This window comes from Mastigoproctus giganteus, chromosome 3, assembly GCF_048544385.1.
Source record: "Mastigoproctus giganteus isolate SK-2022 chromosome 3, ASM4854438v1, whole genome shotgun sequence".
In the NCBI taxonomy this organism is placed as follows: domain Eukaryota; kingdom Metazoa; phylum Arthropoda; class Arachnida; order Uropygi; family Thelyphonidae; genus Mastigoproctus; species Mastigoproctus giganteus.
Genome location: NC_143577.1, coordinates 187,781,959 through 187,798,551, shown reverse-complemented (window position 1 = coordinate 187,798,551; position 16,593 = coordinate 187,781,959). Strand labels below are relative to the sequence as shown.

Here is a 16,593-nt window from a genome sequence, read left to right as displayed (position 1 = left end):
AGTGTTGTTTGACATGGGAATACAATTTATTTTTGCTTCATATTCTTTGCCAAATAATTCACTACAAATGTCTTTCATGCAATGCTTTAATAACACTTCTCCAATGTTATATGCTTTCTTGCATTTAGCAATATGTAAGGCTGCCAAATAAGAACATTTTAAGAATTTTTTGTCTGTAGAAACAAATTTTGTCAAATTGGATTAGTTCTTTTTAATTCATCATGTTTTCTTAAAAAGAAATCCGTAGGTTTATCTTTATATTGGCTATGATTTGTTTCCAATTGTCTTAATAGTTTATTAATTTTGAATGAAGAGTTGGCCAATACATTTCCACAGATAACACATTGTGGTAAATCTATTCCATTTTCTTTTATGAAGGTGAAACCATGATTAATATATTTCTCTTGCCAATTATAAATAAAACTCTTGTCTTGTTTTGCTTTTTTTGTTACTGGTTCGCTTGAAGTACTAGACATTTCTGCATTTTTATTACCCGAATTAGTTTCTTGAGAATTTTCTTTTTCTTTTATTCCAAAAAAAAAAAAAAAAATAATAATAATAATTTGATTTTTTTACTCATTATTAAACAAGGGATATAATCTAAGGGAAAAAAAAGACAAAACTTAAAAAGAATTTTAAATTGTTTCCTATTGAAAATTTACTAAAAGTTTTCATTGTGATGAATTAATCACATACAACGAAATAAAAATATTAATTTAAGAGCTAAATGAAAATTTGAAAAACGAAAAACAAGAAATTTAATATTACCAAATCTCAGCGAAATACAAAATAAGCTAATATCATTGAACGCATATTGCAATGGACCGCGGGCAGTGTATCACAATAACTACATAACAGGATGGTAAAATAAATAAACACATACATAAAAAATAATTCTTACCTTTGAACTGGTCGTGATCATGTCGTTTGTTTCACGCTGAGACCATTTCACTTCAGTTTTAAACTTTTAGGTTAGAAAATTAATTTGTCTTTCCTTCATAAGATTGAATATCAATGGATGAAGCGAAAGGATGATGCTCTGGCATGATACAATTTGTATCATGTGCTCTGGGCTTCTCGCTTCAGCACAAGGTAGCAGCTATCATTTCGCAACCTATTAAAAATTTAACGCGACCCAAAGGTTGAGAAACCCTAGTGTAGAGCATCACTCAGCAATTTAGAAGCTGCACTGTAATCAGCAAACCTATGGTCTTTTTTCTTTTTTTTTTTTTAATTTATTATATTAGGCGGTTGTAACCAGCTTTCCTGGCAACCCTGCCCCACCTATTTACAATACTGTATGGATAATTACAGACTTACAGCCACTAATTAATACCTGCTTCATTATAAGACATTAAAGTTTTGTAGTTTGTGTAATGTGAATGCAAGTCCCTGCCATGAAAAGTAGCTGGTGAGAAATTAGTTCATGCAATCTCAATGTGATGTCCAGTCTGTCAAAAAGTCCTTTTAATAAATGAAATGTAATCTGGAAAGCTGAACTCGATACAATAACTGCCAATTTGAATAAGTTGGCACACTGCACTATGTTTCAAATAGGTCATAAATATATAGCATTAGCCAATAATATGAAATTGAAGAGAGTGGCAGAGGGAAAGTAAAAATAATTAAATGAAGGAAAGACCTTTATAACATAGTGTAGTGCATTCGTGACAATATGCTTTAAGTTAGAAGAAAAGGCTGGGAGCACAGTTCTGCATAATGTTGGAAAGCAAAATGCTGGTAATGCAAAACAGAGTTAACTTGGTGGCATAGGTTTTAAAAACAAGTTGAGAAATGCTATTAAGACCTGGACTCTACTTTGCATCCAGCTTTTTCGAATTCGTATAATGGTTTTCTGTTCATAAAATTGAAGGTGGTGTTTAATGGAATACATTTCTTGTGATATAGGAGACTTAATCATCAATGCAAGAGTTAAAGAAAAGCAGATACAGTGAATGCTGGTTATTATAATCAAATGAAAATCCAAAACCATTTATATTATAACGTATATATATTCTGCCGCTTGAAGTTTGAGTGAAAAACAAAATTTTAAGCGTTTATGATACTTTACCTAAATGTAGTCAGAAAGAAGCTGCATTAAAACTCAATGTTTCACAGCCTCTTTTTATGTAAAGTTTTAAAGAACAGAAAATTGCATAAATTATGTACGCCTGATAATGAAAATGTGAACAGGAAAAAAAAAAAAAAAAATAGATGTGGAAAGAATGAACTTGTGGGAAAAGTGCTTCTGAGATGGTCACAAATGCAACATTAAAAAATGCTCCTATCAGTAGAAAAGATCCAAGGAAAAAAGGCAAAGAAATTTGCAAATGAAATCTCTGTACACTATTTTAAGCCTACAGATGGGTGGCTAAGTAGGTGGAAGGAGAGAGAACATTGTGTACAAAAACTTCATGGAGAAAAATCTGACTTTGATCCAGATTCAGCACAAAAATGAGTAGGAAATAAATGTCTTACCTAATTTATTGGAAGAATTTAGTCCTGACTATTTTCAACACTGAAACCTGCACTTATTTTTAGACAATGCCTGAACATACTTTATTATTCAGAAATAAACATCTGACAGTTGAAAAAAAAGGCGAAAAAAAAAGAGTTACACAATAAAAAAAAAATAACTTTTTTAATTGGGAAAGATCCACGTCTTCAGAAGGTCAAAAAAACCTACTAGTCGAATACAAGAGCAAATGCATTGGATGATGCTCCAACTTTCGTTGACTTTCTGAAAGAATGGGACAGAGAATATTTGCAAGTCAGTAAAAATATTGGGCTTACCTTAGATATCTGTACAGCCCATCTAAACGTGCAGTTGAACAACAAAATTATTATTTCTTCCAGTGAATACAACGTTCATAGTGAATTCTCTGGATCAAGGAATCATAAAGGTTTACAAAACATTGTACAGGAGTGCGATGCAACAAAAAATTATTGCAAAAATTGAAGAAAGTGACAAGGTTTTTACGTTTTGAGGTCAATTTTGGGGTTGAAATATTTTACTAATATCCACAATAAAACTCACAAGCACCAACAACAATACTATTTTTAATAATTCGTGACACTAACATTCAACATTTATGAAGTTGGAATGCGTCGGCCTGTCCGCCATCTTTCCATTCAACGGTAGTAGTAGTGGCATGTGATGCAAGAAAGCAAATGTATGAGCTTATGCAGCATCAGCCAAAAAAAAAAAAAAAAAATCACACCATTCCCTCCAAATGCCTGCCCAGTTCCTCCTTACATTTATTCAACCTATCAACTTCCACAACGACAGATGGAAGTTTGTTCCAGCAATTAACCACCCGCTGGCTAAAGGAAAATTTCCGCACATCTATTCTACATCTGTCTTTTCTTAATTTTATTTATGCCCCCTTAGATTCGTAATCTGAACAAGTGGAAGGATCCCATCAGAATTCAGCGTGCTCAACCCATTCAAGGCCTTATATACCTCAATCAGATCACCGTGCAGGTGCCTAGTCTCCAGCCACTGCAATTTGCAGAACTTAAGCCTCTCTTGGTAAGAGGATCCCTTCATTCCCCTCACCAATCTTGTTGCCCTTCTCTGTACACGCTCAAGTAAATCTACATACTTCCTAAAATGAGGCCTCCAGACCTGTACGCAGTACTCAAGCCGTGGCCTGACCATTGCCTTATACAGAGGGATAATCACCTCCTTTTCCCTGCTAGCAAAATTCCTATATATCATTGACAAAACCCCATGACCTGCCCTGGCAGCCTGTCTGCATTGCTCAGAAAACTTCATATCTGCCTGCACAATTACTCCCAGGTCTTTTTCATTTTCTACCACCTTAAGTGTAGTACCACACAGTTGGTACGTTTCTCTGGGGTTACTTCTACCCATATGTAGTACTTTGCATTTGTCAAGGTTAAACTTCAGTTGCCACTTCTTAGCCCATCTGCCCAAATTATCTAGATCCTGTTGCAGTAGCACACTGCCATTACTGTCATTAACAACCCTGCCAACCTTTGTATCATCTGCAAACTTCGACATTAAGCCTGATATACCTTCATCAATATCATTGATAAATATACAAAACAACAGTGGACCTAACACCGAACGCTGTGGGACTCCACTAATAACATTAGTCCAAGAAGAGCAGTACCCATTGATTACCACCCTCTGTCTTCTAGCACTTAACCATCCTTTTATCCATTGTAGCAACTTACCCTTAATACCATTCTGCTCCAATTTGTACAATAGTCTTCCATGCGCAACAGTGTCAAAAGCTTTCCTGAAATCCAAATATATGATATCAAAATTATTTTTCGCATCCAGTTCCTTTGTAACCACATCATAATATCCTATCAAATTTGTCAGACAAGACTTTCCCTTAACAAACCCATGCTGTGTCTGAATTATTGCTGCAGTCTTGTCTAGATGATCCTGCAATGCATCTTTAACCAGCGACTCCATTATTTTACCCGGAACAGAAGTTAAACTAACTGGTCTGTAATTACTCGTGTCACCCTTCGATCCCCCTTTGTGAATTGGGGATACATTTGCACATCTCCAGTCTGTGGGAACCTCCCCTGAGTCCAAGGATGCTCTCATAATTATGGCTGAGGGTTTGCTTAGTTGCTTTGCCGCCTCCTTTAATATAACTGGATAGATCCCATCCACCCCAGGTGCTTTTCTTACGTTTAACTTCAACAATTTCTCTTCCACTTTGCTCTCGGTTATTACAAAATCATTAAGTATCTTGCTACAATTTGATAACCTTCTGCTATTTTCAAACCTTAATAATTACTCACGTGTCAATGTAGATGCAAAATACTCATTCAGTTTGTTTGCTATCTAAGCAGGATCATCAACAGTCGAACCATCGATGTCAAGTGGACCAATCAGATTCATCCCCTTCCTTTTAGAGTTTATATAAGTAAAGAAATCCTTGCTGTTTTCCTTAGCATCTTTTGCCAAGGATTTCTCGTAATCTGCTTTCGCCTGCCGAACCTCCTTTGTGACCTGATTACAGATTAACTTATATCTGCCATAAGCTTCTGAGTCGCTTGATAATTTATATGTCCATGTTAAGGACAGAGCAAAAATAATTAACTTATTAGACACAGTGCATATGATGACTAGTGCTTGGGAATTAATTTACAAACAAACAATCAAAAACTGTTTTCATAAAGCTGGATTTATTCAGCCAGGCATTGTGACAAATAATGAAGAAAGTAGTGCAGTGCCAACAGAGTATACCAGTAATTCATTTAATATTATCCAAAATTTTGACACATGGGTAAAAATTGATGAACATCTTCTGACAACAGATGATCCGTCAGTAAAGGATATAGCCAATGGAATTATACCGGATAAACCTGACACTGAGGAAAATAAATTTTGATAACAAAGATATCGGTGAATGGCATAACAGAGGGTCATGGCAGAGAAATTAGGAAATCTTGAAGTGTTACTTACTAAGTGCATTAGAATTTAAGGAAGGGAAAAATTGAAGACTACAAATTATTGCATGGGTTACAATAATGTATTGAAAATTTAACTGCTAAGGATTTAAACCAACAAACATTAGAGAAATTTTTAAAATAATCTGTATATTTATAATGTGTTTTTGTAATCACTGTTTCTTTTTTAAATTTGCATTTAAAAAAATATATATATTTTTTAAATTTTGACACTGAAATTGGTTGTAATTGTAGTTTATAGAGTACTATGTATAATGTATTGGGTAATAAATAAAGATTGGTAAGATTTTTATTTATTATCAAGTACAGTTACAACCCTGACCATGACAAATAATGTTTATGGCCTCATTCCTTTTCATGTGAAAGACACCTTAGCACTTAGAATTTTATTAGTTAGAATTTTAATCTTTAGTTCAAGGTTGATAACAAAACCTTCAGGATGTAACAGAGGTGAAAGTAGATGAACAGAAGTTGCAGCCAATAATTTTGGAAAGGGACCAGAATGCTTGACTACCAGTTGGACAAAAAGAAAGTTTCCTACTCTTAGTATCATAAAACTCAAGTTTAAATTTAGCAGTAAGCTGTTTACAACTGTTGCAGATTTAATGTAGGAGGAAAAATGGAGTTGGAGATTGAAATTCTCCAACCAATTTTTCTCCCACAATTTCAGATGGTTGCACACTTGTGAACCTAAATTAACTAGCTTATTTTAGTTAGTCTCTCCAAGCAAGAAGGGTGGGGGAGTTAAACATGTTACTTACTGAGGCCTTTATGAAAATGGCATATAAAGTTACTGGTGCATTTTAACAGTCAGAACTTGAAGCCTGTTATTTTTCTTAGATAGCAAGGAATGGCCATAACTCATTTCTATAGTACAACACAAGAGAGATTATACACCGAGGTATACATGCAACACTACTGTCTTACAATTATGAGTAACAGTTAGATCTATTTTTAATGCCAAAGGCTTTAATCAGATTTGCAAGACAGCTTAGCACAGAAAATAGAAACATAGTAAAAAAGGCCTACGTGCTCTGGATTCATTACGAAAATTTATTTTGTTTCTCAGAGCAAACTAAACATAATTACAATTAATAAGCTTTCGGCTGGGAGGCAGCCTTCTTCAGATTGAATACATGAATGGCAGTTGGAATAGAGATGTGCACTGCCAGGATGGTGCGTGAGGCGCGTGGTTAATTGTTTGTTGACGTTTGTGGCTGTGACATATGGTGGTGACGTGGCCAGCGTTTGTCTATGGATAGAATTACTGCCTCTGTGATGGGGTTAACTTGGCAACCACTGTTCCTGTTCAAAGAGGCATCCAAGCATTTTAGATTTGATGCCTCTTTGAACAGGAACAGTGGTTGCCAAGTTAACCCCATCACAGAGGCAGTAATTCTATCCATAGACAAACGCTGGCCACGTCACCACCATATGTCACAGCCACAAACGTCAACAAACAATTAACCACGCGCCTCACGCACCATCCTGGCAGTGCACATCTCTATTCCAACTGCCATTCATGTATTCAATCTGAAGAAGGCTGCTTCCAGCCAAAAACTTATTAATTGTAATTATGTTTAGTTTGCTCTGAGAAACAAAATAAATTTTCGTAGAAAATAGAAAATTTGGAGGATGTGAAGTGTATGGGGTATCTACCAGTTGTGAGATATCTGGATGGGTGCAACAGCCAGGAGCAAATAAGTACATATTTGACTTTGCACAGTCCACTGAAGACTCAGTGTTTTGTATATTCTTTGAAATGATTCAGTGGCACTGCACAGATGATGTTAAGTGTGAAACATAGAAATTTATCGAAGGGGTAAAACATACAGCAAAAAGTAGTTTTGAAAGATATCTGCTTCTGAAATTCCCATAGAGGTAATTAATTTTTCTTATTTTATTCTGTTGTTGAAATGTATATTTAAAATTGCTTTAGAAAGTTATAATACTGGCCAACAATACTGAAAAACTTTAACAGATCTAGTACAAGTGTAATCTAGCTGGAGTCAAAGGCAAACAAAAAGTCTAGGAATGATACATGCAAATGACAGTGCCAACTGTTTCCAACTGCTAAGTGCTGTGTTTTGGTAGAGTAAAATGACTCTATCAAGCATCCTTTGGTGGCATTACTTTTGTACAAAGGCCTGTCCAGGAAAATTTATTTGGAGAGATCAGACAAATACATCCCTCCAGTAATGTAGATACAATTTAAGTTCAGGGCAAAAGCCTCAAGCCAAGAAAGCTATAAAAATGTTACCGTACATTTTGGGCACAGCCTCTTTCTGTACATAATTGTGAGAGAAAACAGTGCTATTTATGTATTAATCTCATATTGTAGAGGCACTTTTCTGTAAGTCTTCTTGGTACTGCACTACTCTAAATAAAAAAAACACTACTTCAATGGAGAGAAGTACACTGCTTTTAATTAAAACTATATGCCACTACCCAAACCAGGTTTCAACCCAGATTGGAGTCACTAATGGAGAGGTAGGTACTGTGAATAACCAAACAATATAGTAATGAGATATATCCACGATATGTGAGATGGTGCAATAAGAAAAGTAGACCTGATTAAATTCAGGGCAAAAGCCCCAAGCTATAAAAAGTCAATGTACCTGTCGGCATAATCTGTTTGTGTACATAGATGTGAGCAAAAATTAAGTTTGCTACTTAGCGCATAAATGGAAAACTATTATTTTTTATTTGGTGTATGCACCACTACTTGTTTGAAACCTGGGTTTCTACTTTGACCTTATCACTGGGTTGTTCATGTCTTCACAATGCCTACCTGCCCACTGAGATTCCAATCAAAGTCGAAACTCGGCATCTACATTGCAGAATTGATGTGGTGAGTTTGGAGAAGAGTGTTTATATTTGAGTTATATTAATAGTTCAGTGCTGAGGAATTGATGTCTCATGGATATGAATTATTATGAATCAAGACATTGCAAAAGATAAGGAATGTAAAAATCTATTCACTGAGCTCTCATCATACTGATTTTTGTGTTTATAACAAACCCCTCAACAGTTTCTTGATCAGGGTAACAGCACCCATTCTACATGTATCCTTTCTTAAGCAATACAGCATTTAAGAACTATTATTCCTACATTTGCAAGAATTAAATTAACAGTGCCAGACAATTTTAAGAAATTAATTAGAGAAACTTCTTTTGAGATTATTAGTAATATACTGTTTAAATATTATTTACAAAGGTATATGCATGCAATAAAAAAAAAAAAAAAAAAAACAGAATAAAAAGTATATTAGGACTGGAAATGTGATGCACAGAACCAAGATGGTACTATTTACCAGAACACATCAGGCAAAAAATAAATTGACATGTTCTGGATAGACTTACTATGAATGGTAATCTAATCAGTCTTTGACTGTATTTTTAAATAGAGAAAGAATTGTTTGTTGAAGAAAGGTTTAAAATTGCAGTAATCTATCATCACAAATAATGACGAAATAGATTATCAGTACCAAAGCTTTAAGAATGCAACAAAAAAGGTAATGGTATGACAAACAGTGAAATTAGTAGAGGGCCATATTTTTCGAGAAAATTTTGACATAAAATTGCTCAACAGGAATAATTGAAATATAGCTCTATGATGCTAATAAAGGTGATTTATTAGACTTTCACTAATAAATCTGAATTATATCAAAATATAAGAAATTAAATCCAATGTTTATAGGGAGAACGCATGAACATAATCATATTTGGGTATTTTTCTATGCATAGAAGAGTCTCTTTTCTTGAAAATTTGTGGAAAAGCTTTGGCATAATTTTAATTCAGTGATGGGTGCACCTGGAGATAGCATATGCCAGTTATTTAATTTAAAAAAAAAAAAAAAAAAAAAAAAAAGCCTATAAGAACATCAAGTCAATTTAGTTTTCCTTCATTTGTTTGTATGACTTTTAATCTACATCATAGTCAACAATTGTTTTATTACTGAAAACTATGAGTGGCCTTAAAAAAATAATACATAACAAGCTGCTTTCTTAAGCATCTTATTTTATTTATTATTAATTACTGAAAAAAAAAACTTAAAATTAGCAGCCTCTTTTGCATCCAATTATTGAAATGCAATGGTTGCAACTCATGTATTGTGGATATATCTTCCAACTGTTTACATGAACTAGTTATAGACATTATTCCAGTGTCTCTCAACTGTTTATGTGCACTGGCTTTAAACTTAATTGTAGCTTTTGATTAGAATCCAACTGTTGGCGACCACAGGCTTTTGTGTGCATGATTTGTTTTCAGCAACAACCAGACATAGCCAAAGCACACATAATGCCCAAATACAGGCAGCAGAAAACAACAGACAGGGCTCATGTCTAAAGCATCAGGATGGGGCAGGTAAAATTTTAAAAATATTTTTTTAATATAAAAAAAAAAACAGATTTTTCACAGTTGGGTTCACACTGAAAATTTGTTTTCGGTGTGAGCCCAATAGATTTAAAATAAAGTGTCATCAACGAGTGAACAATTTTGAATTATTTTTTTGTGAATTTGAGGTTATAAAATGGATTACTTTTTCTGAGTACACAAGTAATCCTTGTAGGGAACAGGTGCACCTGCCATTAAAAACATTAATTAAAAATATGTTTTGTGGATTTTTCAGAGTTGTGTTCATAATGGATTAAAAATAAAATGTCATTAAAAAAAATTAAGCAATTTTGAATTATCAATTTTGCTAATTTTTAAGGTTATAAAATGGGTTACTTATTCTGGGTGGGCAAATAATCCTTGAAGGAAAGGGGCACTCTTGCCACACAGGAAACTGTAAGTTGTCAGTTATAGTAATTTCACTTTCATGAGTTGAAATTAATTCCACAAAGGCATAAAAAGTTTGCTGCCTCACTATGTATGGTAGAACAGCTCCATATGATATTTATTATCATTATCACAATTATGATCACCTTGCTGATGTGGGCAAATAACATTTTTTATTATTGGCCCAAATCAACATTTTCAATATGCCCTTATCAGTTATGTTATTGTTATAATTGTTTAACATTTTTCATTTATATACCTCAAAGAATTAAAAAATAATAATAAATAAATAAAAAAAAAGGAAGTTATCTGGACAAAAATGAACAAATATTACATAGAAAATGTTCCCTTAATTTTCCTAAAATGGGATTTGAACATTATGGGAAAAAATCTGCAAGTAAATATGGCATTCAATATAAAAATTTTTATCTTAACATGAACTGCAACAAAATATACACCACTATTTAAGAACTACACAGTTAATGTTCCATCTACCAACCTTTGAATGCTGAAGACTTGATTCAAGATCTATTGTTACGGGACCATCATTTTGAATATGGACTTGCATATAAGCTCCAAATTTGCCATCTTAAACAAACATATAAATTTGAATAACTTTATTTAATTAATAACATTATCATAATTATAGTAATCATTAAAGAGCAACTCAAGATCCTTAATAAAATCAAATATCCTTAGATGACAAGAAAAGCAGTTATTCACAACTTTTACATTTATTCATTTACATTTTTACACAACTTTTACAATGTTATCCTATAACACTGAGTAGGTGAAATTCAGTGAGTTAGTTTATTTTTCAGTTAATGGTATATGGAATCGTAACAATCTTTTTGCTATATATAAGGATTATGGGCGGTTAAACAGGTAGGCAAATCTAGTGGTTGCCTAATTAAAAGCTGTACAAGATATAACCATAATAGGAGGAATGACAGCCTATATATCTCAAATTCAGAAACCTTTGAGCCGCCATCTACTAAACAGAGTTGAACTCAGTTATAAGAAAGCCCAAGGTAGTGATGAAAAATGTTCATTAAAATCAATACTCATTGTAACCATTACAGATCAATAAAAAGTACTGCAGCCTATAACAGCTACAAGATGATCTGTAATACAGCCACAGAAAAGGTTTGACAGGCAAAGGCAGTTTATGAGAAATCACTAGCAAACAGAGCAAAGAAGGGGGATAAGGAATTCTTCACATATATAAATGCCAAGAAGAGCAGAACAAACCGGATCGGACCTTTACGTAAGGGAAAGGGGATAATATTGAATACACCAGCTGCTGTTGCAGATGAACTCAACAGTTATTTTGCATCGATATTTACAAATGAAAAACCTTTTGTGGCAATGGGAAATTGTAGGAGCAAAGTTGAAAAATATGTAATTAATGATACTGAAATTTCGCAAGATTATTTAATGAAAAAACTTTCGAGCCTACAGGCCAGTAAGGCTCCTGGAGTTGATGGAATATACCCTATAATCTTAAGGGAGGCGGCAAGTGAGTGCATTGACCATTGAGGCTAATTATGCGAACATCACTAGACTCTGGGGAGATTCTGTTGGATTGGAAAAGTGCCAATGTATCTCCCATACATAAGGGTGGCTCTAAGAGTGAAGTGGGAAATTATCGACCTGTCAGTCTGACTTCAGTGGTAGGGAAAATCATGGAGGCAATGAGCAAGGGTGGAATTCAGGATCATTTGGATAGAATTGAAATTCTCAAGGCTATTCAGCATGGTTTTGTAAAGGGAAAATCATTTTTAACAAATCTGGTTCACTATTTTGAAAGGGTCACTCACGAGCTGGATTTAGGGAATAATTTCGACATTGTTTATTTAGATTTCAGCAAAGCTTTTGACTCAGTCCCACATGAGCGGTTGCTTTATAAGCTGGAACAGGTTGGAATCACTGGGAAAATCCTTAGATGGATAGCAGGATGGCTTCAGGGCAGGAGGCAGAGGGTTGTGATATATGGCTATTCCTCAGATTGGGTTGATATAAGAAGTGGGGTTCCCCAAAGATCAGTATTAGGACCGCTATTGTTTTTAATTTTCATAAACGACATCGATGAAGGGATAGAGGGCATGATGTCTAAATTTGCAGATGATGTTAAAATTAGTAGAGTAGTTAATGATCACTGTCAAGCTGAGCTTCTTCAGAGAGACCTAGATAGACTTCCGGAATGGTCAGAAAAATGGCAGCTATGCTTTAATCCAACAAAGTGTAAGGTATTACACCTGGGAAACAGTAATCCCAAAATAACTTATTCACTTGGTGGAGTTCAACTAAACCCAGTACTGGAGGAAAGGGACTTGGGTGTTACGATACGGTCAGACATGAAATTCTCTGAGGTTTGTAAACAGGTTGCAAGGAAGGCCCATGGTGTCCTATAGAACTTTTGCAAGTAGAGATAGGGACGTGATAATCCCATTACATAAGGCTTTTGTTAGACCACACTTGGAATACTGTGTTCAAGTATGGAGACTGCACCTAAAGAAAGACATCGAGCTTCTTGAAAGGGTGAAAAAACGGGTAACTCGCCTGGTGAGATTGGCAAAAGGGCATCCTTATAAAGAAAGACTTCGAATATGTGGGTTGCAGAGTTTGGGAACTAGACACCTTAGAGGAGATTTGATTGAGGTGTTTAAGGCTCTGAGGGGCATCAGTAAAATGAATGAGGACGAAATTTTCAAGATTATAAATGATGCTAGAACTAGGGGACATAAATTCAAGTTACGGGGGAAAATGTTTAGATTGGACTGCAGGAAGTTTTATTTTAGCCAGCGAGTTATAAATTACTGGAATGGGTGGTAGAGGCTGACAGTTTGGGGAAATTCAAAGGTCATCTGGTAGTACCTTCAGGTAAGGGAAGTGCATAGGATGATAGGTTTAATTTCCTTTTCTTTTATTAATTATTATTATTAATTCATTTTTAATTTTTTTTATCATTGTTTTATTCGTGTTTTTTTTTTTTTTTGGCTGGTGGAGCATAAGCCATAGGCTTTCTTGCACCATGCGGCTATTACTAATACTAATTATAGAGCCTTTCGTAAATGTAAAATAAGCACACTCGTGGAAACACTTACGGAAACTACCTTAAAAACGGTTGGTTCCTCACATAGTTTGCATTGCATACATAACTGAATTATTTATACCGCATACATAATTGACTGATTTATAAAATTTATCCTATATCTCACTGGTGAGAATTTCTTGTGCCAGTGTGCATTTCTTTTCTAGGGGCATTTATGATTTAACCTGGTCCTTTGGGGAATGGGGGGATATACAGTAGTGTACTGCTGTTCCACTTGTAATTTCTATGGTTGCACTACCCTATTTACAGATTGTCTTGTATTCACTGAACTGTCATAAATTTTTTTTGGGACCTCTAAGAATTGTGGGAATGATAATTGTTTGTATGCAGATCACTTTACTGTCATTTTAAAGTAAAATCCTTTAGAAACAAACCCTTCCATTGGAAACATATCTACTAACAAAAGAGAGTGCCTCTCAATTCCCGAAAAAGTCGAAATTATTCGTGTGTTAGAAAGTGGTGAAAAAAATGTTTTTTGTCCTCTTCAACAGTATCAACATTGTGGAAGAATAAACATGTTTACGATATCAGCACTGGAAAAAAATATTTGAAAGTGCAAGGTTACAAATGTCAATGAAGCACTGCTTCAATGGTTCACTACACAAAGAAGTGCTGGATTTTGAATAGATTGTCTGATCTTGAAGGCTCAAGTGGAAAAATTTGCTAAACAATTTGAACGCAAAGATTTTTATGTAACAACAGTTGGCTGGTTTGATTTAAAAACTGACATAACATCGTTTACGTGAAAATTAGTGGAGAATCTCGATCTGTAGATCCAATAATGGCAAATGAATGGATGAGTTAGTTTATTCTTTCCTGATTTCAATGACGAAGACATGTACAATGCTGACAAAACAGGAAATCGTGTTTATTATTAATTAGTATTGTTTTTAATTATGGAGAAATAAATCGTGTTTAATATTAAGTGTATTGTAGTTTATACAAATAATACGTAGGTATATACAGCCACTCCCCAACTTACATAAGGGTTGTATTCCGCAGAACTCGACGCAAGTCGAATTTTACATGTCAGAATTTCCCTAAATGCTTATGCAGCACTCGCAACTGTGTGTGCTGAATTCGATTGAAGCAAAAAAGAAATGTTTGACGAACATGTAAATAGAATTATTTATTCAATTTTTTTTATCTTATGTGCAGGAAAAATTAGAGAAGTGTACAAAAAAAAAAAAAAAAAACTTCCCATTTCACCTATTCATTCCCTCCAATAGTTTGTCTAGTTCTGCCTTGAATTTATTTAAATAATCAACTTCCACAACAACAGATGGAAATGTGTTCCAACAATCAACTATCCATTGTCTAAAGGCAAACTTCTGTACATCTATTCTACAACCACCCTTCCTCAATTTGAATTTGCTTCCCCCTTTGTGTGTGGTCAGAGAAAGAGGAAGAATCCCATCAGCACTGAGTTTGCTCAATCAATTCAAAGCCTTAAACAACTCAATCAGATCACCTTGTAGGTGCCTAGTCTCCAAATGCTGCAATTTACAGAACTGAAGCCTTTCTTGGTAAGAGCACCCCTTTGTTCTGCTCACCAATCTCGTTGCTCTTCTCTGTATTCATTCCAGGAGCTCCACATCCTTCCTACAATAAGGCTTCCAGACCTGTATAATCAAGATGTAGGTTGACCATTGGCTTATACAATCGGATAATCATCTCCTTATCCCTGCTAGCAAAATTCCTGTATATCATTGACAAAATGCCATTCGCTGTCCTGACAGCCTGTCTGCATTGCTCAGAGTATTCCATATCTGACTGCTCAATTATCCCCAGGTCTCTTTTTCATTTCCCACTACCATGAGTGTACTACCACACTGCTGGTACGTTACTCTGGGGTTACTGTGATACTCATATGCAGCACTTTGCGTTTACCAGTGTTAAACTAAAATTGCCATTTCTCAGCCCATCTGCCTAATTTTTCTAGATGCTGTTGCAGTAGCATATTGTCATTCTTGTTCATTAACCAAGCTGCTGATCTTTGTATCATCTGCAAACTTGGACATTAAGCCTAATATGCCTTCATCAATATCATCAATAAATATAGAACACAACAATGGGCCTAACACTGAACCCTGGGGGACTCCACTAATAACATTAGTCCATGAAGCACAATGTCCACTGATTACCACTCTCTGTCTTCTCCCACTCAACTGTCCCTTTATACATAACAGCAACTTGCCCTTAATGCCATACTGCTCCAATCTGTACAGCAATGTTTTATGTGCAACAGTATCAAAAGCTTTCCTAAAATCCAATTATATGATATCAAAATTATTTTTTTGCATCTAGTTCCTTTGTGGCCAAACAAGATTTACCCTTAATAAACCCATGCTGAGTTTGAAGTATAATTATATTTGAAATGACCTTGTCTAGATGGTCCTGCATTACTTCTTTTACTAGTGACTCCATTATTAGTGAACCTAAGGTTAATAAACAGATGATGATGATAATAATAATTTTCACTGGAACAGAAGTTAAACTAACAGGTGTGTAATTACTCATGTCAGCCTTTGATCCCTCCTTTTGAACTGGGAATACTTTCACACAACTCCAGTCTGCAGGGACCTTCTCAGAGTCCAAGGATGCTCTTATAATTATGGCTAAGGGTTTGCTGCCTCCCTTAATATAATTGGAGAGATCTAACCACCTCAGATGGTGCCTTTCTTATCTTTAACTTCAACAATTTCTCTTCTAGTTTTACTCAGTTATTACAAAATCATTTTAGTTCCTATTACAGCTTGATAAACTTCTAACATCCCCTTCTCTAAAGAATTCCTCACATGTAAATGTAAATGCAAAATATTCATTTAGTTTGTCAGCAACCTGAGGAGGATTGAAATGGAAAGGGCCTCTGTCCCCGTGATTCATTTTAAATATATATACTTCAGTCGTAACAGAGAAACAGATAAAAAAACAAGGTTTGAGCAAAAATCCTTTAATATTAGTTAAAGACAAGTTAAGCAAACAAAAAATAAAATAAATACATCTACCAAAAGCTTTCGGACTTGCGCAGTCCTTCTTCAGTTAAGGATTGAGCATTATTATAAAACCAGAATACCAGGTGTAAGACATGGTTGTCATTGCAAGGTGAAATGTGTGACATGGGTGCAGTTAGTTAACAATTAGTTGTTGAAAATAGGGGCTTGTGGTTGTAAATGTAGTGTTTGAGTATGAAGCATGTGCCAACGCTTATCATTCTGGAGGATAACTGCTTC

The 16,593-nt window shown here is 34.8% G+C and overlaps 1 protein-coding gene across 1 annotated transcript in view; it reads right to left on the bottom strand.

Annotated features, from left to right (window-relative positions):
• Dtd (D-aminoacyl-tRNA deacylase) overlaps positions 1-16,593 on the bottom strand; it is a 42,804-nt gene that overhangs the window by 5,081 nt on the left and 21,130 nt on the right. Inside the window, exon 5 of the mRNA XM_090370786.1 lies at positions 10,745-10,833. Within this exon, the coding sequence (XP_090226912.1) occupies positions 10,745-10,833 (89 nt within the window). The remainder of the gene's footprint in view (positions 1-10,744; positions 10,834-16,593) is intronic.